Source organism: Phaethon aethereus (assembly GCF_964289735.1).
Source record: "Phaethon aethereus genome assembly, chromosome: 5".
In the NCBI taxonomy this organism is placed as follows: domain Eukaryota; kingdom Metazoa; phylum Chordata; class Aves; order Phaethontiformes; family Phaethontidae; genus Phaethon; species Phaethon aethereus.
In genome coordinates this window covers 34,517,288-34,544,368 of record NC_138579.1, presented here as the reverse complement: position 1 = coordinate 34,544,368, position 27,081 = coordinate 34,517,288, and the positions used below count along the sequence as shown (strand labels likewise).

The 27,081-nt window shown below is 35.3% G+C and overlaps 1 protein-coding gene across 2 annotated transcripts in view; it reads left to right on the top strand.

Annotated features, from left to right (window-relative positions):
* DPH6 (diphthamine biosynthesis 6) overlaps positions 1-27,081 on the top strand; it is a gene marked incomplete at both ends in the record, with an annotated part of 215,730 nt that overhangs the window by 75,071 nt on the left and 113,578 nt on the right. For both annotated transcript variants that reach the window (XM_082000737.1, XM_082000736.1), the window contains 5 exons: positions 3,424-3,511; positions 11,828-11,978; positions 13,243-13,374; positions 17,202-17,331; positions 20,831-21,005. In XM_082000737.1, the coding sequence (XP_081856863.1) occupies positions 3,424-3,511; positions 11,828-11,978; positions 13,243-13,374; positions 17,202-17,331; positions 20,831-21,005 (676 nt within the window). The remainder of the gene's footprint in view (positions 1-3,423; positions 3,512-11,827; positions 11,979-13,242; positions 13,375-17,201; positions 17,332-20,830; positions 21,006-27,081) is intronic.

Here is a 27,081-nt window from a genome sequence, read left to right as displayed (position 1 = left end):
TCTCATGTTTTTCTCACGCCTGTCACAGCTGCTGCACAGCATTTTTACACTTTTTAAACTATGTTATCACAGAGTCATCACCAGTGTTTCTGGTGGGCTCAGCAGTCCCTGGTCTCTTCTTATAGAGGTCACCCCTGCAGACCACCCCCACTACCAGAACGTTGCCATGTAAACAGGAGAAAATCTAATATGTCTGTCATTTATAACACTACTTTCAGGTCGTGTTTTCTCTGGTCGATGTTTTTGTCATGTGAAGCTTGTGACAAAATATGTTTCTATAGTATGTCCTTTGAAAAAGAAGGAAATCTGCTAGGTCAGGGAAAGAAAACTATAGCCTTGATGTGTTACTTAATATGGAGAAGTGGGAGTCTCTTTAATGTAAGACTGTGTGATGAGTTTTGCTTTTGAATACTAAATTAAATTCTTGCCATTCTTCTCAGTCTTCATTAAAAAATATGCCTCACAAAGGAAGCATGGCAGATTGAGTGAAATATTTAAAAAGAAACAAGATCTAGCAGTGAAAGCAAGATCTTAAAATCAGAGTATTCAACCAATGGTTAGATGGGTTTTTTATCTGGTTTTCCCAGGTAGGCTATTGTAATCCTCTTGTCAGCTTTCTTATGTGCAGTGTTTGAGAGGTACCAGGCATTTCCTGTCTTTCTTACACTGATATTTAAAGTACAATTGATTGACATCTTTTCAAATCATGAAGCTATATTTCTCATCTATGTGAATACCATCTAATATCTACTCTTACGATAAAGGCCCATTTGTATTTATGGAACACAGAATAGTTTGATTTTTTTTCAGGTAAATGGGCATATTTGAAATATTTGGGAAGTATAATTTTGCTTTTATATACCTTACCATTAGTTCTGTGTTTAGGTTTGTAATTCTAGGTTTGGAGCTAAAAGCAAATCTGTAAACATGAAAAATTAATCATGTACTGAGAGAACTTACTGTACTCTCAGACTTGCTCTAACTTGTCATATTTGTCCTGTGAAAATGTTATAGAGTATTTTAAAATGATTAGATATTTCTTAGATCTTCAAGGAGAATTGAGAGACCAGATGATTATGATTTCAAAGAATAGATAATTAGGACAGTTTTTCAACTATTCTGTATTGTTTTCCAAAGTCTTCTGAAAATGTTCCTCAACAAAATTCCTGTGTTTCCATCACAATCAAACATGAATTACCTTATGTAGTCGTATTCCTACTCAAAATTCAGACATTCAGTGTGAAGTGGCTTTTATATAATTATTGAGGTCTCTTAAGTCACTGTTTTTCATTTTAATATTTGCTTTTCATGTGGCTTTGGATTGTTTGGTTTTTTTACTATTTATTTCCTAAGCCGGACATTACATATAAGTTCAGGACTTCCTATTTCTTTTAATTGGTGAGTCATCATTGGATGCAAATGAAACTGTTCTGCTTTCCACCTATTCATTACATTTACTATTGAACAAGACTGTAAATTTTATCAGTTAGAACAATGATGTATGTTTGACAAGACTGACAGAAAATGAAGTACTTACGAAAAAGTATTTTCTTTTGATATGTATTGTAATACTATTTTCAGTACGACATAATCTGCCTATTGTGACCCATCGGCTGAGAAATACTGTCATATTAAACTAGATATCTATTATGGTCTCACCAAATACCCATGTGTTAGCTGTATGTCATAGGAATGTACTTCATACCAAGAAGAAATATTTATGATCTCTTAATTTTTGCAGTATTTCTTGAGCAATAAATAAGTACTCAGAAATTCTGCAGTTATTGAGCAGTTAGCCTAGGTATCAATGCTTACATCTGTTCTACTGCACTAGTGAATTGGAACACACAGGGATACAAATAGGACTGCTTGTTTTACTTTGGAGTTAAATATTTTTTTTTTAAGGTACGAGGTATTCTTTAAATTTAACAGACATATAATAACCCTAAATTTTTGGTTTTTTCCTTTCTGATATAAGCTTTTCTGTTAATTTAGTTTTAAGTAGTTAATGCATCACTGAAAAATACCAGACTTCCCTGTATATGACTTGAACAACAAGGAAGAAATGTTTATTGAGAATATCTTCAGACACTGAGGGTACCCAGGTATCAGATACTACTCGAGTGTCTGCTTTTTATTATTTCTAATTATGTATTCCTGTTACTAAAGATTTCCAAATTTATCTTCTACCTATTTCTGTTAGAATTAGAAGATGCCATGTTCTTTTAAAAAGAACTATTTTAATCTTAAAGGACTATCTTTAAGATATCTTAAAGGAATAAATGATAATTTAATTATAAAGAATATTGATAATAATTCTCAAGAATGAATCTGTAGTCTTATTTATCAAAATACTTTAAAAGTTTACTAAAAGGGAAGTTGGGCTTCTTATGTTAAAGGTATTTATCATTATTGTGCACTGTAGTGATGATGATCTTAGGAGTTTTGTTATTTTAAATCCCAATATACATTTTATAGAGCAGATATTGCTGTTAATTTTACACTTTCATTAAGTTGGTGGAATCTTGCCAAGACTTCAACCGTTTCCAGTTTGCATGTTTTTTATGTGGCATTACTAGAAATCTATGTCTTCTCATTGAATACTGTGAAGGTATCACAGGCACTGTGGTTTCAAGAAAATTATCTGTGTGTCCTTAACCTTACTTTACTTACTTCGCTTTTAACCTAACAATTTTCAGTTTTTCTTTTACTGCATCTGAGTTTCTCTTATGTTTTCTTCGAGTTTCTCACCTTCTGATGTTTGTGTCCTAGAGCTACCTTTTACTTAAGTAGTAAAACCATGCAGATGGATATAACAGATACTGCCGCTTGTGAATTAAAGTGTGACAGATTGTGTCTGTAAAAATGAAAACTAGAATTAACTAATTTGAATCAGCACACAGGAAGTTTATCATTGTTACCAACACATTTGGCATAAAAAAGTTGTGTCTAGTAGTCTTCAATATCAGATGCAATATGGTCGAATCAGTCAGTTTCTCAGCATGAAGGATTGTATGTTGTTAATACTTCCAAGAACTAATCCCTGGAGCATTAATCAAGAAGAACGGACGTTCAAAAAATCTCCTGTTGATGAAATTAAAAGATTGCTTTACCTATTGATCTCTAGATTTTAAAACATAATGTCGTTTATGCTTTCATAGACTACTGCTAACTGAATCCCTCAATACTTGTCTGGAAGCATAGTTTATTCCTTTTGAAAAATGAAAATTAGTGAAGATAACATGTTGTTCAACAATACAATTTTATATAGCAAACTATTTTTTCTTAGTGTATATGAAAACTAAATACGAAATTAATAGATTTTCAATTAGTTACCTTGGAGTCAGTGTTATACAGCGATTAAGTATTGTCTAAATGTAAAATTATATACTAATATTTGATGCTAAGAATTTTGTATTTCAGAGATTCAGCCAAGGTGGTTGTGCATGCGGCTGATGCATTTGCACCTGTGGCCTACCTTCATTTTTTGAAATTACACCTGGAGAATAAGGCAAGTAGATTGCAAATGTCATCTTCCTTTAAAGCTATATGCATGCTTTCTATTTTTATGTTGCTTTGTCACAGTTTGGAGTGAACCTACATATTCTCATGTGGGTGTACTTTCAAGTAACAATGTAGATATTAGTTGAATTTCAGAGCTTACTGTAAGGAAAAACTCAACACAAATGTTTCCTTGTGTCAAATGAATGAATGGAGGTAGTATATTTGTGTAGCATTTTTCATCTTGAAACCTCAAGGTGGTCAGCCAGCGTAGTTCAGTCAAGCACATGTGTAACCAGTGTAGTACAGCTAGCCACACTGTGGAACACAGCTGTATTAGGAAACTATATGAACAATGTTGTTTTGCTGGGAGGTGGTATCTCTTTTTGCTGTTTCTGATGTAAAGTGGATGATTTAAAAACTTGCTGAGCCATAAGTGCTCAGATTTTAAATGTACTGGGGTTTGTTTTATCTTTTCCATATGAAAGAAACATCTAATGAAAGACTTCAAATCATGTAGAGGAGATTATCCTGGTCAAAGATCTTAAAGGAATCATTAGTAGTTCTCTGGGATTCATTCTCTCATGATTCCATGGAAACAGCAGAACAGGAGTAGGAACTCTAGTGGTTTAAATATTGTAGACTTCTATGTGAGCAGAGCTAAGAAGGTCAAAACAGATGTTATTTTTCTTAGCATTTGTCATTACTTTTCTATTTGTCTTTTAATTATTTTATGGGTAAAATGATTTTTTTTTTTCTTCTGAACATCTATAAGTGCTAGTATTTTGTTGAAGAGGTCTTTCTACTTCCTCATTGTCTTCCTACTACTGTTGCAGTCATCTTTTTATAGGTCTTCACACTTTTTTCTACATTTTGAACATCACTGAACCTTTTCTAGATGCAGGGATTGTTATATAACATCATTATATTGGTATTTTACATTTCATGTCTCTTGAGCGACTACATTTCCTGAATTTCTTTCATGCATTTTTTCCCCCCCCTTTTTTAATTATATTGTTCCAAACAGATAAAATACCTGTACATTTTTCTTCCATGATGAGCTCATTCTTGCCTTGGAAAGTAAATTGTATTTCATCCTGTCAATTTTTAGTTTGGGATTTCTTTCAAAAATAAAACATTAAATATTTATGTGGGAGACTGTGAAAAGGATATCAACTAGCTGTGTGAAACAAAACCAAATAGGCTGAATAAAGGAAAATTTGGGAGTGGGGCATGGTGGGAAGAGTGATAATATATTAATATTTCTTTGGGGGCACTGACTTTATTGCTCATGGCAAACTTGATGCTAAAATGCACCATGCATCACTACAATATGACAGGCTAGGGAAAATGAAAACCACAAAGCTTTACATAAATCACGAAAAAATCATATTAAAATGCATAACATTTTATATAAGAATCAAGATTTTACTTTTATCTGTTCAGAAGCTCTTTTCCCCTTTTTATGTAGATGTTTTAGATTTGGATAAAGCCTCACAGTTTCAAGCAGTGTTGTAGTAAATCATATTTCAAATCCATTGTAGACAAATCTGTCACACTCTCAAAGCAATAAGGTTTACAGAGGCTTGCCCTGGATTTTGGTATATAAACTAATGTCTTGTATAGTTAAAAGGAAAATAGCCTATTTTCTGCAGTGGCTGTCTCATAAGGAAAAGTATTAGAATCTTTTGGCTATAGATTATTTTATGTTACAATAAAATAAGCTAGGTTTTCAAGAAGTTATGGAGAATCAGTCAGTCTTTCAGAACATAACTTGTTACTAAGTTAACTGCGTAACGATAAAGAGATGCCTTCAAGATTGCTATGCCTGTAGTACTGTACTTTTTGTCAATATTTGGTGCTTACAAGCCCTAGAAGAAAATGTAACTATCAGTTAGCAATTCAGCACTTAAAAGCCAATCCTACAATAATGAACCACTGTAGGGAAAAACTGCTTTAGAAGGAGAACTAATTTTAGTTTCAAGCTTTCAAGGGATTACTGAAAATTGGGCGAAAAATATTCCATTATGAACAATGTGTAAAAGTAGCCACTTGTGTAAGCACTTTGTAGGAACCATTAATAGACTGCACAGTGATGTGTAATTCTAATAAGTATTATGACATCAGTTTTGTTATCATTTCAACTGAGATAAACATATTTTTAAATTTTATTGTATATTCATTTTATCTTTGTTATGTGCCACAGGTGTTAATTTTACATTCTTTGAATTTACTTTTACAATCATTATGCAATTATAGCTAGTGTATCTTAGTCTCTGCTGTCTTTCCTCCTCTGTAATGCATTTTCTTCAGCTAAATCTCTTCACGTTTAACTACAAAGCCTGTGTAGAAATTTGTTTTAGATTGTTTCTGGCAGCAAAATGAGCCCTTGTGCCTGGGGGACAGTAACATTTTACTCACTGTTCTGGTTTAATACATTACTGTGCAACTTCAAGATGTGTTTTTGCATAATAATTGAAGGTTTTTTTAAATACACCCTCTTTTCTTTCATTACCAGTGATACAGAAAAGAGAGATAAATAAATATAAGATTTTATTATTAAAACATTATTGAAAGTTTGGTAAACATGGGTTAAGATAACTTTTTTGTATTAAGGAGAAATAATAATACTAATAAAAACACTAATGCTCAAAATTCAGGAATACCTCATTTACTTCATGGTAAAAAAAGCAAGGTCACCACTGCTATGTACATAATAGAGATAGCTAGCTTCATCCGTATTTTACTTTGCCAATAAGACTGTCGCTTTGCACATTTAAAATGTAGAATGTTTTTTGCTGAGGGGGAGGCAATTTCTGGAGCATATTACAGAATCTTTAAATCAAGTGTACAGGCTTTTGTACTCTATACAAATTTAATTTTGAATATTTTCAATTAGGAAAATATACAACTATGAAAACGTTTTTTTTACTTTGACAACACAATGAACTTGCAAAACATTTTTAGTTTCCCCATGTTATACTATTCTGTTACTTTGTTAAGTTGCATCGGCTTTTGAATGATAAGAAATAGAAATTAAAGCTGTTGGAGCTTCTGCTGATGTGAACGTACTTCTGATGACAGTTGTAAACATATTAGCTATCATTCATGCTTTAAGATTTGCTCTTTCACACATTTAATAATGAATACTTTGTTCCCCAAGTTCTGGTGAGTAGGAGCACACATACATCAAACAATACAAGCCACGAAACTGCAGCCTCTTCAGTTAGGTGTAGTCCGGAATTAGAGGGAGTCGTGCAGTTTTTGTTCTACACTTGGCAGAAGAAAGGAGCCTGTTTGCCTATAAGAGATACAGGAATCATGCCTGCTGCTGCTCTTTCTTATAGCATGCTATAACATTATATTTACCTATCATAAATTGCTATTGTAAGGCTTATTTGTTTTCCTGTTTGTAAAAGATCCTTGACCTCTTTGGGTGGAACACGTTTCAGAAGTGTTTTCAGAACAGTTTTGTAACAGTTATGCCCCTGTTAAACAGCAGCAAATCTATTTCACTGGTCAATTTGGAAATTATTTTAAAAACACCGTAAAAGTTAGAAAAGATGTTTGGGAGATATTTACATGCCACATGTACTAAAGGAGCATGATCCTGCGGGTTAGATTTGATTTATCTTTGTAGCCTATTTCTGACCAGTTCCTTCTGGCCTAACTTACTTTAGTTAGTCTTCATTCAGGACTTTAGCTGTAGAATTAGACTTTGTAAGTGATGTCAGGGGGAACAGGAAGGAATTTCAAGTTGCAAAATATGTTTTTTTGGTGGCATTGTGTGTGGCATTTTTTGAATACTTTGTCATCATTGAATGATACTTCTCCTAGGTAACCTTTAGTTTCCCTTCTGAGTTATAAGAATATTGATAAGCCATGTAGTTATGTTTTCAAAACTTTGTAACAAATACTGCAAAAATTTTTTTGTATACTGATTTATTTCAAATAGTAAGGTAATAAATAAAGGAATTTCTTTCCTACTCCATTTGATTGCAAAATTAGTCTAGTTAGCTGAGAAAAGAGAATTTTTTTGTTCTCGTTTCATAATAAAGAGGTTTTATTTGAAAGTCTTTCAGAGTAAAGGACTTTCTTTCCTATGTGTCTGTGTATTGTACTTGAAATACTGAGATCTATGTGGTCTCTCTCATTATATTTATCTCAAGGAGTTCCGTTATCAAGGTACACCAAAAAGAATAAAGAGATTATCATAGTCTCTCCTTAGGTCTTCTGAGCTGTTTGCCCCACGGTATACTCGCTGCTTCTCAGTGGGAGAACCATGAGTTTTGGAATTGTGTTGTGATAGGTTTTCATACCAGTTTCTGTAGTGGAGAATGTAAGCTAATTTTTAAGGCAATCTGTTGTTTTCATAAAAGACCACTTCATGGAATTTCAGCTATATCAGTCAAAGTCCTAGCTTCAAGGCTTTTTCAACAGAAGCATTTGGATCTTGGAACACTCATGCATTTGCTTAAATCCATTCTGAGCGCACTTGCATCAATGACATGAGTTATGTGAATATAGTTAAGCATATGCATGCATGCAGGCTCTGATCCAAAATTAGGTTGGTATCACAATGTACAGTGGGTGTGGGAGAAACAGTGTAACAAATGGGAAAATATATTGCTTCTGTGAAGTAACATGAAAATGTTATGTGATAAAATAGGTTCTTCAAGATTTAATTAAAATGTCATTATAGCAAGCTTGATTTTTTGTTTTTAAAGTGATGAGAATATTATTCAGGGAAAGTTAGTCTGTTTGTGGCAGTCTGTAACTTTAAGTTTTAAATTCTTAGATTACTTTCTCTGTCAACAGGAATGGAAGACCAACATTTGTATGAGATTTGAATATAGCTACTAAACAGAGTCTGGCAGCTCTACTTAGGCTGGCAATAAGCCTGTTGTTCTTCTAGTGCCAGGTTCCACACCTAATACTTCTGCTGTAGCCTGCACCTGTGCTGCTGCAGAACGTGATTGATTACCTATGTTTTTGGAGCATTGTGGGAGTCAGCCTTGAATGAATCATTGTGATGTATCATAGGCATTGAAATCAACAGTAGCTTATAATTATTTTTATGGTCTTTGGTGTATGTAAGAGACATTGTAGACTTTCTAGTATATCTTGGTAGTTTCCAAAAATTTTGCAACTGCCCAGCTGTTTATGTATGTGTGTAAACACAGATGTATAATTTTATTTATATTTGTGAAGCACTATTGATGTAAGCTAAACAATTTCTAAAATTTTGACATATTTAGGAAAAAGGGATGTGACTGCGGATGGTACAAAAATTTTATGTGGCGTTAGTTTGGGATATTTGTAATGTTAACAAATTAGACAACTACAGGGGAGTTCTGTAGGTTACACCAAACCAGTTGTGATACAGTCTGTGAGTCTCACTACATCCCCATGAATTTTTTATGAAGCACATTTTGCAGAAAACATTTTTAGAAACATAGTTGGAAGAACAGTTCTCGCAGTTGGCATAAAAATGGAATAGGTGCTCTTTTCATGTTCTCTAGCAGAGCGTATAAATTCAGTCCTCCAGGTTAGGGAATGGAGAGGAGTTACAGGTCTCTAATAGTACCTACAGAAGTGATCTGTAGCTCTAGATCTCTTAAAAGGTAGTTATGTAAAGCTTAACAAAAGCTAGAAACAAAGTGGCTATCATGCTGGCAAGCTGGAACTTTTCCCTTTCCAGTTAACATATTTTTTGCCTAGTTAAATTGTTGTACCATATTAGCAGTTAAAATCCAGGTGATGTAAAAACAAAACCCAAAGCAGCATTGTGATAGTATCATTCATATCACCATGTCTGTGCATACTTAGGGGGTGGGACCAAGAGGTGCAAACTCTGTATATGTACCAATGTACTAATATACATACTACTAATATAGTAGTACTAATATATAGTACTAATATACATAATGTACTTGGTGAATGCCCGTGCTACAATGCCAACTGATTTTTTCATGAAGGACATTACAAATTAGCCAGTGAAAGAAGCTAATTTAATAAACCACCAATTTGCAAGAATTATATGGTAGCACTTTTAGCACTTCGGGCTGCTGTACAGGCTGTATAAAAAGCAATGTCTCAGGGATGAAAAAAATAGAAACTTTAAAAAAATAGAAAAAATGTCATTTTCTTGGTTCTTGTAGCATAATCCAGTTTAAGATCTATTTCAATTACAGATTTGTGTTCCTGCTTCTTTATTTTCTAAGTCATACCTGAAGCATTAGGGGCTATCAGGCAGCCCTCTGGGTAGTGGCAGAATATATCAACCGACAGCAGTAGTCAAAGGTGTAATTCAATGAGTGGGAAATGGTAGATGTTGTTGGATGCTTGTATGTTGTAATGTTGGAATGCATGTTGTGTTTGTGCTAAGTTGCAGTTTTCATCTTTGCACTATTATGTTACATTTAGTTGACTTCTTTTAACCTCTCATGAACAATTGATTCACATAAAGTAGCTTATTGCCTTGACTTTCATGCCCTTCTTGGAGGAATGAATAAAATGAGGGCCAATCAAAGAACATCAGTCCCTCTTAGACCATAGCTTTAGTATTTACAGTATTTATAAAATTCCCCTTGAGCCCTTTTAGCGGCAGCAGAGCTGAGTTTCCTCTCATAGGTAATGACCTTTTTGTAATTTAGCCTTTCCTGAGACTTTCCAAATACACTGCTTTAACTTAACTGGATTCTTTTTCTCTCCAGTGAAGTCAAATATTGATGTAAATGCTGAGTTTTCATTGCAGACTTCAGATGCATACTATACTTTTCTGCCTTTCTTTCCTTACTTTTTTGGGGGCTTAATATCAAGAGAAAACTTTTGAAGTTGCAATAAGGTGTTTTATTTTCCAAAGGAAAGAAAAAATACAATAAAACTACCATTTTATAAAAAGTGTATATTCAAATTTGATTAGTAATTTTTTAATATATCTGATTTTGTTTGACAGCCTGATGAGATCTAATTATTAAAAAGCAGAGAATGTAGAGGGTCAAACTTCAGGTGACCTTACGGGTGCTTTGCTCTATAATGTTAATATTCTTCTTCATAGACATTTTGCATGGAAATTCTATAGATAGTACACTAATTTGTGAGCTAAAAGAATATTCAGCAGTTTCGAATCCATATTTAAGGATTGCCAAAGGCTTCATATTTTTTCAACTTTTTTCCTGCTTTGTTTGTCTTTATCATCATTTTTGTGAATTTAGGATTTAAGAAGCCTGCAGTAAAATGCATAGTTTAGACATTATATGAAATTTGAGACCTTTGAGCAGAAAACTGATCAATAGAATCTGGCGTTACAGCATGCACTGATGTTTGGTTAAGGTTTCTGGATAAATTCTGTAATAATTCATGTCGTTTTGCGATGAAAACAAGTAGTATTAGCCAAGCTAGTGATCCCAAAGTCAACAGTCTCTGCAGATTAGGCTGCCTTGGAAAACCAGATCGAAGAGTATAGGGGTTCTGATTGCTCTAAAATAAATTTTAAAAAGTATGCTGTAATTACATAACTTCTTGAAAATACAATGAACACAGAATTTTGGAAGACTGATCAGTGCACACTCTGCCTGTGTCTTGTGCTTGAAAAAGCACACCAGGTAGTTTTCACTTCCTAGGCCTAAGAAAGCATTTGGGAAGAAGATAAGGTACAGTGAATTACTTTCCTTCCTAGTCAAGAAATTACTTTGATGTATAAATCTTGGGAAATGCCCTCAAAACTCTGAGCATCACAAAGCATGGTGAGTTTGATGGAAGGGGTAGTTTTTGTGAGATGAATAGAAAGAGGTGTTTTGGTTTTTTTACATGGACTGCATTCATTCAAGGTTCCACCACCAGGTTTTAAAACTTTCTTGTTAGCCTTTTGCTCTCTTTCAAGTGTTTAATGACAGTGTTAATTATCAGATTGTTACTTTTGTACTTTTGTTCCTTTTTTCAATTAATTTATGCTATTTTTGGAAAACATGGTTGTCCTGTATATAATTGTGGAATAGTGTTTCTTCATCATAGTATTCTTACTGTCTCTTATCCTGAGTCTCCCTGTTTTTCATTTCTGTTGTCCTTATTTACTACTAAGTCTGCATTTTTATTCCATATGATATGTCAACAGGAGCACATTGTATTCTGCCAGTTTCTGCAATCTAAGTAGTGGAAAATCCTAATGCTGTTCTTCCATGAATTGTTCTAAGCTTACGTACCCATTGATCTATAGTATTTTTTGTGATGAAACCCAAAATTTGAATGATAAAATGTACTGATTTCATACTGCTTGGTGTGCTGTTTACTTGCTTGCTTATTTTATAATGTTTGTATCAAACAGGGGGAATCTTCAGGTACATTTATGGTCAATAGCTGTTCTTGTGAGGTAGGCTGCAGTGATGACGCTATTTTCCCTTCATCAGAAGCAGATGAACCACGGAAAAACATTCCAGTCATCTGGAAGTCTTTGAAACATCATTCCTTGGATTTCAGTGAGTATTGCACAGCTTTCATTAGAAAAATAATATTGAATGTATCATGCCATGGTTGAGTATGCTGTTAATTACTATAAGGACATTCCTAAAAAGAATGCTTGTGACCTTTAATAACCAGTCTGAAAAAAAAGAGAGATCCTAATACGACGCAGTTTTCTGATAAGAATCAATAGGTCTGTAGTAATTAAGCTTTTCAAGTTATTTTACAGAAGGAGCATAGCCCATTTTTTTCTTTCTCTCTTTCAGAAAACACACATTGATGTGTTCTGTTTGCCTGAATGAAATTACTGTAATAGAACCATTCATTTGAGTGGAGGGATTGAGTTTTATTTAAAAGGTCTAACCACACCTGTACCCATACTCTACTGTTTTTAAATTGAAGATAGAAAAGCAAGCTCTAAAATGAAGTACAAAACACAACAGTTCAACTTGCTTACATAGTGTGTGAATCTGTCCCCACCCTAGCAACCTCAGCAACCATGCATGATCGAGTTTAGCAGCCTGACAAGTTACTGTCTCTTAGGTGAGCTGCAGAAACTAATCAAATGCCTAATAGTAGCACTGCCTCAAATATGAGGTGATTAATGCAAGATAAACCTGAGTTCATGGGTTGGTGCCTCACTGAAGTACCACAGCATCAGTGCCACCCTACATCCAAAGATTAGGAAACTTTTCCTGAAAACTAAGTTTCATAGTGTAACAGTGTTTGATATTGAATGGTATATAAGCTCTTGTGTATGGATAAGTGCCTGGTGGGATGTTAAAAAATGTCTAAACATGTTATGCATTTTCTAAGATGATCAGAACCAGGTTAAAACACTTAACTTCATTAAAATTTGGCATATAAGTTTAAAAATCTGTTCCTGTGTCACTTAGATACTTTTGAAAATGTTAGCTTTTCAGTGTCACGTCTTGTGCCAAGTCTGTATCAAAACAGGTAGAAAAATTCTAAGAGATCAGCAAAAATGGAATGGAGGAGACAACGTACTGAAATTCTCAGCTAAATACTACTTGCAGGCATATTTTCTGAAGGCAGTGTTGGAGAAGGATTTGTCAAGTAGCATTTGGAAGCTTTGTTACCAGCACACCTCATCTTAAGTTTTTGGTTTATATCTGTTTGTCTGTAAATACTTTTGAAGATGCTTTTACACTTTGTGATGTTTACTTTTTTTCTTCTTACTTAAACAATTTAAATTATATTCTAGATTAATCTGAAATCTTTCATTATTATCATCATAGTGCTGTTCTTTATTTCCCATAGCTAAGACATTTGGAAGTTCAGGAAAATCCCTGAGTGGTTACCAGTGGTTTTCAGGTATCACTGCCCACTTCCTTCCATCAAAAGGCAAAAATGCTCAAGAGGCAGCACGGGAAGCATTTTCTTCTCTCCAAGGTGCTTTATTTAGTTCATGCATTATCTGCTGTTAACTGTGCTGTTTTTAATATGGTATTAAGTAAGAATCTGTATTGTCGTACGGTTTTATAACTTTAAATGTTGTGGTTGTCAGTTTGGCATCTCATTTTGCATTTGATTGGAATCATTGATAACAAGACTGCCAGCTTTACTATTAAACACATCATAATTTGACGGGCTTTTGAAGACCCTAGAAAGCCAGAATAGTGTTCATATCACTGTAACCACACTATTTCCACAGTACTTACTTTATAACTTCCTTTATAGCTTTCTTGCAATACATACTGTTTGTGCATGTGTGCTGTGGATGCTGTCTACTTGCTAAAGCACTTTTGTAGCTACCATAATTTTAAATTAAGTTTTCTAGAAAGCTATTGCACATTTTGGGATCTAGGATTAGGTCAGTAGCAGTAAATCTCATTTATATTCTTAATGTAAAGGAAAAATTGCTATCTTGGGAATCATGAAATCCAGGTTACTTACTCTCCTCCCCTTACAAGATACTGACATATAAAAGAAAATGTTCACATTTTTGTTTTGTATATTTTTTCCATTCTAAATTCTAAGTAAAGCATGTTTATACAGGCTTCTTTTCATTCATAAAAATGGAAATAATTTTTAGTATCTAAATGGGTAGGCTCATGTTCTTGTCCATGAATTTGCGTCAAGTATTGTCCTATAATATCTTATTTTTTGTATGTGCATCTGAGTATTCATGATTGAATATAGAATGATAAAGAAACCCTGGAATTTTTTTTCCAGAAGAAAAGAAGTTACACTCTGCAGAAGGTCATTAAGCTAGTTTTTGATTGCTTGGAAGTCAGCAAGGTGGATGTGATCAAACATTTAGTAAAAGACAATAGTATTTAGTGTAAATCTTCTGAGCATGATCTGTAAATTGAAGCAAAAGGGTTGTGTAATGTTTTATTTTGTTCTCATTATATTTGAATGGAAATGTGCCAGAACAAACATTATATATTTTTGCCGTAGCTTCTGTCAGAAAAGATTGTGTCTCTGATTAGTAGAGTAGCCTATTGCTTTCGGCAAATTACTTGCATTAGCTGTACTATAGTAAAAAAAAGTAATTTTCTGATCCTTGGTAGAAAATGTCAGTTCTCACATTTCCTTTCCTTTTTCTCTTTTTGGAAGTGGGTGTGGAAGACCAAATGAATTATGGTTCTGTCATGACAAAAGAAACAATTTGTTTCTGAGAACTTAAGTGATCTGCAAATATGCACAAGGCTTTTTCTCAACTCGTACTTACGATCTATACAGCAGTTCAGTCTTCAGTGCTGTGAGAATGGAATAGGCACAGTCCTTTTAACCTCTTTGCTGGGTTAACTCATTTAATCCTCGAAAGAGGATAAGTGCTGCCAAAAGGATTCAGAAATGGAAATTTATTGCTAGACGTTATGAAACTTGGTTGTTCCATAAAGTGGGTGGAATTTCCCCTGTGAAGCCAAGATCAGAAGGGAATGCAGTACATTACTGTTTACATTTATTTTCTTAAACTATTTTTGTTAAACTTTTCTTTAGATATGATTGGAACATGGTGAAGATTGCAGTGCTTTTATATAAAACAGCTCTTGTGGAGCCTGTACCATGGCAAAGCTTTATAGGCTTGAAGGAAACTACATAGATTTTTCATTACATGAAAATTTAGTCAAAAATTTGACTTCCTATAGACAGTTTGGATAATGTCTTTTGTGGATCTCAACCTAAGAATCCTGGATAACCCATTTTAAAAAATTAAGCTGTACTTTGGCCAGTGGTAGCTTTTAGGTCAGTTCTATTTAGGCAGTTCTGCCTAAATAAGGATGTCTCACCTGATCATATTTTATAAATAATTAGGAACAGTGAATGGCTTGAAATTCAACAGGCTGTGTGGTTTCCCTGTACATCCTTCAGATGTGCTGTGTAAGAGTCCTCTTCTTGGGAAACAGAACTTGTTGTCAAGAACCCAAGTGGTGGGTTGGTCACTGGTTCATCATTTCTGCCTTTCTACTAGGTAGAGTGCTTTGGGAGATCAATCTTATTCTGCTTACAAGCTAGGGAGAAATTATTTCCCATCATTCCTCTAATTCATGCAGAGGAAAAGGGGATTGTACTTTTACTTACTCTAAGAAGAACTTTTAAAATAAAGCTGGAAATTACGGATTTATCCAAATCTCTTTGCCTTCAACTTGCTCTAATGCTGTTACATGTCCACAAATTAGGGTTAGTTTGTTGGCTTATGCATTTTAAATTTAGACCTGGGGGGGTGTCAGTTTGTTGGTTTTTTTTTTTCCCCCTCCGGCATTTCATATAATGCTGCAGAACTTTTAACTGCAGGCCAAAACTCTTCTTGACTAAAATGCTGGTTGGAAATTTGAAAAATGTCCTTATTTCCTCCTTGACTGATGACATAGCAGCTGGTATTGACCTAGTGATTGCTGTCAGGCAGCATTCAAATACATTTATATTTCTGGACAAAATTATCATTGTGTACTAATTTCTCAGCTGATATTTCTGGAGATGTATCTTGACTTCATAGGAGTTCTATGTCAATTGCTATATAATCTCTTATATCACTTAGGACACGCTTCCTTTTCTGTCAATGAGAATTCCACTGTTCAGGTTGCCAACACTAATGGCAGTATGACTAAGTAAAGCTGAGACATGTAGAACAAAATTCGGTATTGGTGTGACCAAACTAACCTTTATGGATCTGTGCCAACTCCTGAGCTATCTTTAAAAGCACAGAAAAGATTTACACAAAAAATATTTGTTTCTCACTAAGGCAACAGCCAACAGAGATTGTCTTTATATTCTTTTACTTCTCCACCGAAAAACAAATATGTAGGTATATACAGATACACACTGTAACATTAAAGGACAAGATCCCCAAAGTTACACTGAGAAGAGCTTTACATAGGTCATTTAAGTCAGGTCACATGGGACTCTGTTTTATATATGTTCTATATTCAGAGAATATTTTGTCTTCTTTTAGTTTCTATTGCTGATGAGTTACAAAAGGTCCACAGTGCAGAGCTGATTCACGTATCTTATTATGGTATTGACTATATAAGAGTAATACATTCTCCTTAAGTGCTACGACTGGAATCTTCCATACATACACATTTAGATGATCTTAACTTCCCAGTATCTTTTCTTTAACTGGTTGAACTTTCTTCTGCTCTCATTTTTTCTTCATTTCTCCTGTGGCCAATTCTGTTTCCTATTGTCTGTCTTGCCACTTACAACTTTTGTTTATGTGGAGATTATTACTGCAGTGAGGGTTCTTAAAAACAGTGTAGACAAGCATCCCTCTAGAATAGCATATAAATATTTGATCTTTTCTTTGAAGAGGGTGATGCACTGAAGGACCTCTTATTGTCCCTTCCCATTCTGTACTTTTGTGATTCAAAGTCCTGTATAGATTACTAGCTGTCATGGACTGAAAATAAAAAAAAAGAGATAATAAAACTTACACATACAAGGAATTTGGAGGAATTTGGACAGTAACATATCTATGTGCATTAATGCATGATATGTTTTCTTGAGGCAAGAATTCACCACTGCTCAGGGTGGAAAAAATTTATTTGTATTCTGTTTCTGTATATTTGGAAAACTAACATGAGAAAAAATTTCATGAAAAAAATAGGTATTATGTGGGGAAAGGTAGTATGTTGCAAAGCCTTCAGTCATGTTCAGACAACTGTTATTACCAGTTGATTTTGCTGAACAAAACCAGGATGCCTATGCTGTCTTTCTACACACATTTAAAATATTCTGTCTTTAACAGCTATATTATTTTTATCCTGCAGCTAATATGACTTCAGAGGGATTGAAACTGAAGGATATTATTTTGGTTCATCTGTATATGAAGAGCATGAAAGATTTCAATGTTATAAATTCAGTTTATGTGACAGAATTTGATTTGTGTCCACCAGCAAGGTAGGATTAGACTACTGCTATAGTATATTTATGATACACTGTAATATACTGAATTATTTTTACCATATTCATGAAGCTTTTGTTCAAATGTTTGTGCCTCACAGACTTAGAAGTAGACTTTTGCTGCTTTTTGAAGTAATCACATCAGTGCTGCTCAACTCAGAAACACTAGGGTTGGAAATTCTGCCCTTAATATATACCATAAGGTTTATAAATGCACCCCCCTTATGGACTTACAGAAGAATAATACATTTTTTGCAAGTCTTAGTTCTTCTCTGTGACTTGATTGAACGGACAACTCTTTTGTATTGGTGGGATTTTATTTGTTTTTCTTGTTTGTTTGCTTCCCTTGACCTGCTGGCAATGCCACTCTGAATGCAGCCCAGGATACCATCAGCCCTCTTTGCCACAAGGGCACATTGCTGGCTTATGTTCAACTTGGTGTCCATCAGGAGCCTCCAGGTCCTTCTCTGCAAAGCTGCTTTTGAGCCAGTTGGGCCCCCAATATACTGGACCATGGGTTTCTTCTTCCCAGGAAAGTGCAGGACTTTCAACTTCTTGTTGAACTTCATGAAGTTCCTATGTGTCTGTTCCTCCAGCCTGTTGAGATCCATCTGTATGGCAACACAAACCTCTGGTGTATCAGCCATCCTTCCCAGTTTTGTATCATCTGCAAACCTGCCAATGGTACACTCTGCCCCATCATCCAAATTATTAATGAAGATGTTGAACAGGATTGGACCCAATGTTGACTCCTGGGGTACACCACTAGTTACTAGCCACCTGCAAGACTTTGTGCCACTAATCTCTTCTGGGACTGACCATTCAGCCATTTTCCAGTCTACCTCGCTGTCTGCTTATCCAGCCCATACATCAACAGCTTCTCTATGAGGATGTTATGGGAGACTGTCAAAAGCCTTACTGAAGCCTTACTATCAATGACTATTAAGTCTTCCTAAAAGTGATGAGGTTTGGAACCTTTTAGGTCCTTGTAACAAATGTTATTCCCCTTCATCTGTTTATTTTGTTACATACAAAAGCCAAATCATTAGCTGAGGACAAGCCCACGGTGCACATCATGAGATACTGGGAGTCCTTTCAAGACAGTACCCATATATACTTAGCTGTTCCTTTTCTTCCCCTGCATAATGCACTTGGCTGTGGTTGAAGATGAATACTGGACTAGATGGATCTTTTGCTTGATCCAGTGTGGTTGTTCTTAATGCCTTGTATTTCCATAAGATAATGATTGTTAGTGGGTAGCTTAGCTGCACTTATGTACCCAGTAAGAATGCAAGTATGAAAAGACATTATTTCAGACTTCTGAATACACTGATGCTAACAATTTCATTCACAGATCCTCAAATCATAGCTTTTTAATATCTGTTATACAGAATCTTCAAAATTACATTCAAGTCCACCTCTGACATAATGAAACAGCTTGATGGTCTAGGTATGCAGTATGTGGTATTTGTGTTATTTGAATGTGGTGGTGGTTTTTTTTTTCATTGGAAATTGCATAACAAACACCTAGCCCATGAAATTTTTGTTCTGTGTTTTTTTTTAAAGTTGTATGTTAAAATTGATTTTCCATTTGTATATTCTTTATTGCCTTTGTCAAAAGGTCTTATTTCTTATTACAGTATTTCATGTTCTTAAGCATCTGAGATAATATGGTCAGTATGCAGAATTGCTATAGCTTGAAAAATTGAGCTTGGATCATAGGTTAATACAGGTTGGAAGGGACCTCTGGAGATCATCTGGTCCAATCCCCTGCTGAAAGCAGGGTCAACTGTGAGGTCAGGCCTCACATCAGGTTCATATTTTTAAAAGGAACAGTTTAGCAATTTTCTAATGTAAAATACTATATTTTATACTCTTATTACACAATAGGAGGTGTAGTATAGGCATGTGAATTTTAAGTGTAGTGTGACAAATAGCTAAAAGGCATTGTTAAGATTAATGTATGTCATCATAGATTCACATTCTTCCACACTGTCTGGGTGTCAGAAGATACTGAAGGAGCACAGGAAGAAGCTTCTTTGAGATGCTGATTGTAGGCCAGATTACTAAATCAGAGAGGAATGGAGCGTTGGTTGTGTGTATCTTCAGAGGAGGGATCTAGTCCCAGCTATTATTACACAAAATTAATCTCCACTCCCATGTATCTTAAGTTCTCTTTATGACACTTAACTTCTCCTGATTTCTCTTCCTTCATTTCTCATGCTGCTGCATGTTTTAAGCCTCCACATTTGCATAGCCAGCCACATAGTCTTCCATCACTAACATAACAGGTAGACAGATTATGAAGTTGCAGGAAAATGTCTTTTTATGTTTCTTTTTATGGAACAAATAGATTTATTGCATGTTGTCCAAAAAAAAATTATACAGCAGCTTGCATGGCTGCATCATTGCATTATGCACAGAGACCTGGTTGTGGGAGTTCTCACAAGCAATATGCTGGAAGCACTGACTTAAGGGTGTGGATCTGCACTAAATTTGCAAAATTGTCTTGAAAATTTACCAGCCCAAGCAGAAAATCCATTCATCTATGCTTATGATGATGGTAATGAGGAAAAAATACTGTATTTGCATGTGGGAGGAGGGGAGAAAAATAGTTTTCTTGAAAGAAATAAGCAAGATGAGAAGAATTGTGTAAGGTTATGTTATATGATATGTAAAGAGAACAAGTAATTTTTTGTTGGATTCCTGCTGGGAGCTAAATGACTTTTTTATGCATGGACTGCAAATATAATAATTTTTCAGGCTTTGAAATCTTGATTCCCACCCACCACTTTTTTCACTGGCTTTTTCACTGGCCACATGCAACAGACCGTTTGTCTGTCTGTCCATCCAGGCACTCGGTCTTCCTTGGAGCAAACAGAAGTGAACTTTTTTAATGAATGCTTAAGAAGGTTTTCAGTCGTGTCATAAGTGTGTGTCTGTCATGCAGATTGAAGTATAACAGAAAAATACACTCAGCATTGCACGATGAGATAACATGTGAGAAGGGTGTTCAATAAGCTGCTGCTTTTTAGAAATCTGAACCTCTAGTTGAACCATTAGAAGGAGATTCAGTGAAAAATGTGTGGAGGTGAGAATATGACAACGATACACTCAGTCTGAAGACTGCTTAGCATAACTTAGCTGGCATTTCCAGAGTTCTGTGGTCAAGGTTATTTGATAAAAGAACTCATGTATTCTTAATAAAGTAATAGACATCATAAAAATAACCAAATGGAAATGAGCCATTGGCTATGGTGCTAGTTTCTTTGTGGTAATAGAAATTATCTTGCTGGAAGTCTGAAGTTGATCATTATTTGGAGAGGAGATAACAGTGTAAATGCTAGCAGGTTATTGCGATATGATAGCTTTTGTTTTATATTCCTGATAAAATTTCATAGCATAGTATCCAAACAAAAAAACCATTGAAAATAAATGCTGAAAGTTGGTGCAAGCAAACTTTCTGTTTGAAAAAATAATTGTCTTGTGTTTTCAGAGTATGTGTGGAAACCCTGTTACCTGATGGAGTACTGTTTTGCATTGACTGCCTTGCACATAAGTACGACATTGCAACGGATGACGTGTTACGTGATGAAAAACTGGTCATGCATGTACAGAGCATTTCCCACTGGGCACCTGCTAGCATTGGACCTTACAGTCAGTCCATCAAGGTAGGGAATCTTTGTTACTTCATGTGAACTATATGTCAGTTTACTGAAATGAGTACAGTTATAAAGTCTCCTTCTCTCCCACATGAATGTGCAAAAGAAAATGTGTTAAAAAATAATTAAAAATGAGCATTTTTCATTTATATTTTTAAAACCTCTGGACAAAACAAAAACTTAACCCACATCAGTCTCTTATTTTGTGATCAAAAAGACAGGTTAAATTATTCTTTGCAGAGAATCTCAAGAACAACCTACTTTTGTTGTATATTATAATTAGACCAAATAATTGTGTCACACATAAACTTTTATAATCTACCTGCAATATAAACACAATTTAGGAACATCTGAGGATATCTGAAAAATATTTGTTTAGAGCAAGCAAGTTCAAACTTTTTTATAGGTAAGTCAATCCTAAAATGCTTATTTAATGAAATCCCTCTTGAAGCTCTTGGTACTGCTTAACCATTTAGAAGTACAGCAAGGTTGAAGAACTGTTCTTTTTTTCAGATTAGTAACAAACTGAGTAGAATATTACATACTATTTAAAAGTATGAAAAAGAGGCAGTAAAGTATCATGGAAAAGTGGGCCAAAAATTCAAATAAAAAGCTTTTTTTCCTAATATGGTACCTCTTGCCCAGCTAGTACTGTTCTGACAACTGATGAAGTGTCCCACCTTTTCTGTTGCAAAAATGTATGTATCCCTTTTTTACCAATACTCCTTTTAGGTAATATGTTGTCCAGTCCAAATTATTGTGTTGTACAAACTGATTTAAGCAACATCTTATGGCATCTGTTTAAGTTTCCTGAAACTTCTTTCAGTATGCAAATGCACCTAGCATAATGGCCATGGAATTGTACTTTGTTTTGTCTTTGTACCATTTTACAGAAAATTTCAGGAGTAGTATTTTGCTTCAGAAGCTTATGTGGAATTTGTTTCATGTGCAGGAGGAAACATTGGTAGATAACTACTGTGTTAATCTTGTGGTTATAGTAGGGTGGGTTTTTATCATCTGTGTATATCTGTTTTTTCTTGAGAAAGCAGAAAGCTGGTTTATTAAACTTTTTTCCATTCAGTCTTACACCTTCACAGTCATAATTGTATCACATCATGCATAGTCCTGCAAAGACAAAATTTAATAAGCTTTGCACCTTTGTATTTGGAGAAACTTCTCTGATATATCATTGTAACTAATCTTTATTACTGTCCTGGAGCTAGCAGAAACTAAATTCAGAAAAGAGTATGAATTGAAAACTGCTTTAGTAACCCAATGAACAGTCCCATGAACGCCTGTATGGGGAGTTGGTAATATACATGCCAGCAATAGTTTTAATTTTCCTTTACCAGATTTGTCTTACTACTACCACCAACATGTTTCATCTGAGTATCAATATTTAACGTTATCCTGGTTTTATCTTGCTAAGAATCTTTGACTTTTTGGTAATATTTGGTAACTCTCTGTTCTGCAGAGCTTGATCCAGTAAATATCAACAGAATATTCTTTTTTTTTTATTATTTCAGTAAATGTGTTTTATGTTTAAATAATGCTTTTCTTTCTAAAATACCATATAAAAGATATCAACTATAAAACCTTTTCATAAGATTACATCATAGAGGAATGCATAAGTGCATAAATAATGTATTTGCTTTTGAAAATTTATTAATTAAAGTTACGGATCTTGTATCTTCTAATATGTGAATTTTCCAAAACTAAAATCTTCTTTAGGTGGGTTTTCAGAACTTCCTTGGACTATGTATGGGCAGGTATTAAGCTCTTAATGTCACCAGCACAAGTAAAGCGCTTTAGTATGTTTTAGGAATAAAATATATTTTCCAGAATAAAATAAGAAGGAACAAAGGTGAGGTTTTAATCTTTATAGTCAACAAAAATAATATGAAATTATACTAATTTTATGATGATGAAATGTTGATCAGTTTTGCATGTTTAAGGAAAAGAAGCTTAATAATCTTAAAAAGGTAAATGGTTATTACTCTTATGTTGCGTATCTGTAGATTTTGTTTGTCATTTGCTTGACAACCATTGTTGTCTTTTCAGTCCAATACAAAGTTTTGTGGATGCTGGGGAATGATCATGTATTTTAGCATGGTGTTTTGCTCCGTTCAGAATAGGCCAAGGACTGTAATACTCAGGGTATTGCAAGTTGGGATTGATGTGCACTGGCTTGTAAGAGCAGAGCTGGCAGCGGAAAGGTGTAGGTAGTTCATGCAAATTATGGAATTCACACTTCAGGCTCAACAAATCACTCAGCAGAGCATCACTTTAATTCTGTAAGGGCCTTGCAGGATCCTGACAACAGTGCTATGAGGACAAAAAGTAAAAATTTGAAATTTACCATGAGAATGTCCTAACCTCAATCTGATAGACACCAAACAACAGGGGCAGAATGAAATTATGATTTTCAAAGCAAAATCAAACATTCTTCCTCTTTTGGGATTAACATTCTTTAAAAACAACTTCAGTGTTTCTACTTGCAAGAAGTAGACATAAACTGTTGTAAGATACAATATGGCTGACTTTCTTATAATTAAGGAAAACCTGAGATAATTTAATGTGTTTTTCTTGGTCCACCTGTTTTATTGGTGCAGAATCCTCTGCCAATCTCAATGTCTACATCAGCAACTGGAATCTAAACTTTGTCAGAGTTATTGTAAAGGCTATACTGCTAATCTCAGTAATGTAGAACAAGTGTTCTGATTACATTCTTCTAATAGTAGTAACACAGCCTGTCTAGGCTATTCAGTCTGGGAGTATGTGATGGTACATGGTTTGCCTTCCTCCTCTTTGTTCCGCAGTGGGCACCAGACCAATTTGTGCTAGTCATGGGTAGTAGCTCAGTATTTTTGCTAAAAGTACTTCATGTTTTTACTTTTCACTGTTGTTTATCAGATTATTATTTTATTTTAATGTTTTAATTCTGTTTTAGCAGTGGATTGGTATGGAAACAGCTTACTTACTGTCTTCAGAAAAGATAACAGCACAGTTGCACATCAGGGAGTTGAACATGAAGATGCACTGCAAAGCAGTGTTTGGAATGAGAAATTTATACTGAGAGCTTATTCATGATTACTGATTTTGTGAGACCATTCTTTGAGCATTTATGAACTGTGAGCATAGTTCATTAAAAAAATAATTTTTAAAAAAGCCCAGTGCAGCTGAAACACTAACCACAAATACGTGTCTAAGAATATGTGGAAAGTTGATGGTGTTTGTACCAGATGTTCTTCTAGTATGTTAGTGTCTGTTTACACTTACAGCTTGTTTGCTTTGGCAACGGTTCTTAATGTTTTTCTATCTGGAAATGAACAAATAAACTGCCACAGTAGAATTTTTTGTACTCTAATATTCTACAATAATTTTTGATGGTGACATAATGTATTTTGGACACATACAGACATATATGCATCTATGACTTGATTATGTCTGTTGAATCCTGTAGCTTTTCCTTGTGACCTCAATTCTTTCCCTCTGACAGTTGCCAAATCCCAGTTTCAGCCATCTTTCAGACGCCTTTTTCTCAGTTTTCTCCTCCATGCTGTCTGAACTCAGTATCACAAACATAAAAACCAAAAGAGTGTTCTTACTCTCTGATTCCAATGTCCAGATACCTATAACTTGATCAGAGTTAGGTTCTTTTTCTTGTGTGTTTACTCACCTTAAAAGAAACCATTTTTTCCTGTCATTTCTCTGATCATCAAGGCATGATAAATTAACGGGTAAGTACTGTGGAAATAAAAAGTCTTGCATCTGGTTTAAGGCAGTGATGCTTGCAGTGGTTTTAATGTTTCCTTTCTAAGAAGACTTAGTTTAAGTAGACAGGCAATCTTGCCTGGTATACATAATAGACAAACTACTTCCAGCACCACTTCCTGCTTTTAAAGCTATCTGCTACAAATTGTGTGCTAAGCTCTATTGGGCCATTTTCAGCTTCACTGCAAGAGAAGGAGCTATCTGACTGGTTGCAGTTTTCCGAAAGCATGCTTAGCTGTTGTTAAACAAAATGCATATATGAAGGAATCCATGCATTTAGGGATACATGGATTATCCTTGTAAGAAGATAAGCTGAAGAAGGATGAAGATAGAAAGATGTCAGAAAATTCCTATTAGTGAATCAGGGATTGAACAAAATCATGGTACGATTCTTAAAGATACAGTTAACCTTTTAAAATACTGCTTTTCCACATACATATAGCTGATAAGTTGTTTATTTGCTTTCTTCCCGTCTTTTCTTTTTGTGATTCACAGAATCACTGAATCATTAAGGTTGGAAAAGACCTTTAAAATCATTAAGTCCAACCATCAACCCAACACCACCACGCCTGTTAAACCATGTCCTGAAGTGCCATGTCTACACATTTTTTGAACACTTCCAGTGATGGCGACTCCACCACCTCCCTGGGCAGCCTGTTCCAATGCTTGACCATTCTCAGTAAGGAAATCTTTCCTAATATCCAGTCTAAACCTCCCCTGGCGCAACTTGAGGCCATTTCCAATTGTCCTATCACTAGTTACTTGGGAGAAGAGACCAACACCCACGTCACCACAACCCCCTTTCAGGTAGTTGTAGGGAGCGATAAGGTCTCCCCTCAGCCTCCTCTTCTCCAGACTAAACAACCCCAGTTCCCTCAGCCGCTCCTCATAAGACTTGTGCTCCAGACACCTCACCAGCTTCATTGCCCTTCTCTGGACACTCTCTAGCACCTCAACATCCTTCCTGTAGTGAGGGGCCCAAAACAATGCAGGATTCAAGGTGTGGCTTCACTAGTGCTGAGTACAGGGGCACGATCACTTCCCTACTCCTGCTGGACACACTATTTCCAATACAGGCTAGGATGCTGTTGGCCTTCTTGGCCACCTGGGCACACTGCCGGCTCATATTCAGCCGGCTGTCAACCAGGACCCCCACGTCTTTTTCCACCGGGCAGCTCTCCAGCCACTCCTCCCCAAGCCTGTAGCGTTTGCATGGGGTTGTTGTGACCCAAGTGCAGGCACTTGGCCTTATTAAACCTGATACAGTTGACCTCTGCTCATTGATCCAGCCTGTCCAAATCCCTCTGCAGAGCCCAGGGAACACCACTTGTGACCGGCCACCAGCTGTATTTAATGCTGTTCACCATGACGCTCTGAGCTCAGCCATCCAGCAAAGAGTATACCTGTCAAAGCCATGAGCCACCAGTTTCTCTAGGAGAATGCTGTGGGAGATGCTGTTTACTAAAGTCCAAGTAGACGACAAAAACAAATTGTTGTTGATTCAACAACAGTATATTACATTATACCATTTATAGTAATATGGGGGTAGAATACTTGAAGCTTCCAGTGGGTGGAAGAAAAAAAGTGGTACTCAACAGTTCAAAGTTTCAGTAGTGTTCCTCTGGGATTGATACTTGGGATGATATTGTTAACATCTTAATCAACAACAACTTGGACAATGGGATTGAATACATGCTTAACAGGATTGTGGATGAGTGATTTGGATAGTGGTTGATGCATTAGAGGGCAGGGGTGCCATTCAGAGATACCTAGACGAGCAATTGATAACAGGAGCCTCATGAAATGGAACAGAAATGAAGGAAAAGTCCTGCAGCTAGGACGAAATAGTCCCGTGCAACAGTGTAGGACGGGGACTGACCATGTAGGTAGTAGATCTGCAAAGAAATAACTAGAGGTCCTGATTGTCAGCAATATAAATATAAATTGGAAGTTCACCATTGCAGCAATGAAGGCTAACTAAATACAAGGCTGCGCTAGTAAGGTTGTAGCAGGCAGGCCTTCAAACCTGGGCTTGCCAAGGCCTCAGCAAACTGGTCTAATGTCTAAGTTAGCCCTGCTCTAAGCGTAAGGATGAATTAGCTGACTGTAGAAGTCCTTTCCAACTTAAACTTTTGTCAGTTTCTATGATTAATATTACAATTACAGATTTACTGACGGAATAACCAAAAGGATAATTATAACAGCATAATTATAGGAACAAATAAGTCCTTTTTATAAAACTTTCTCTTCAGGAGATCATTAATGGTGCTGTAGGGAATAGCATTCAGGACACTGTAATTTTAGTAGATGA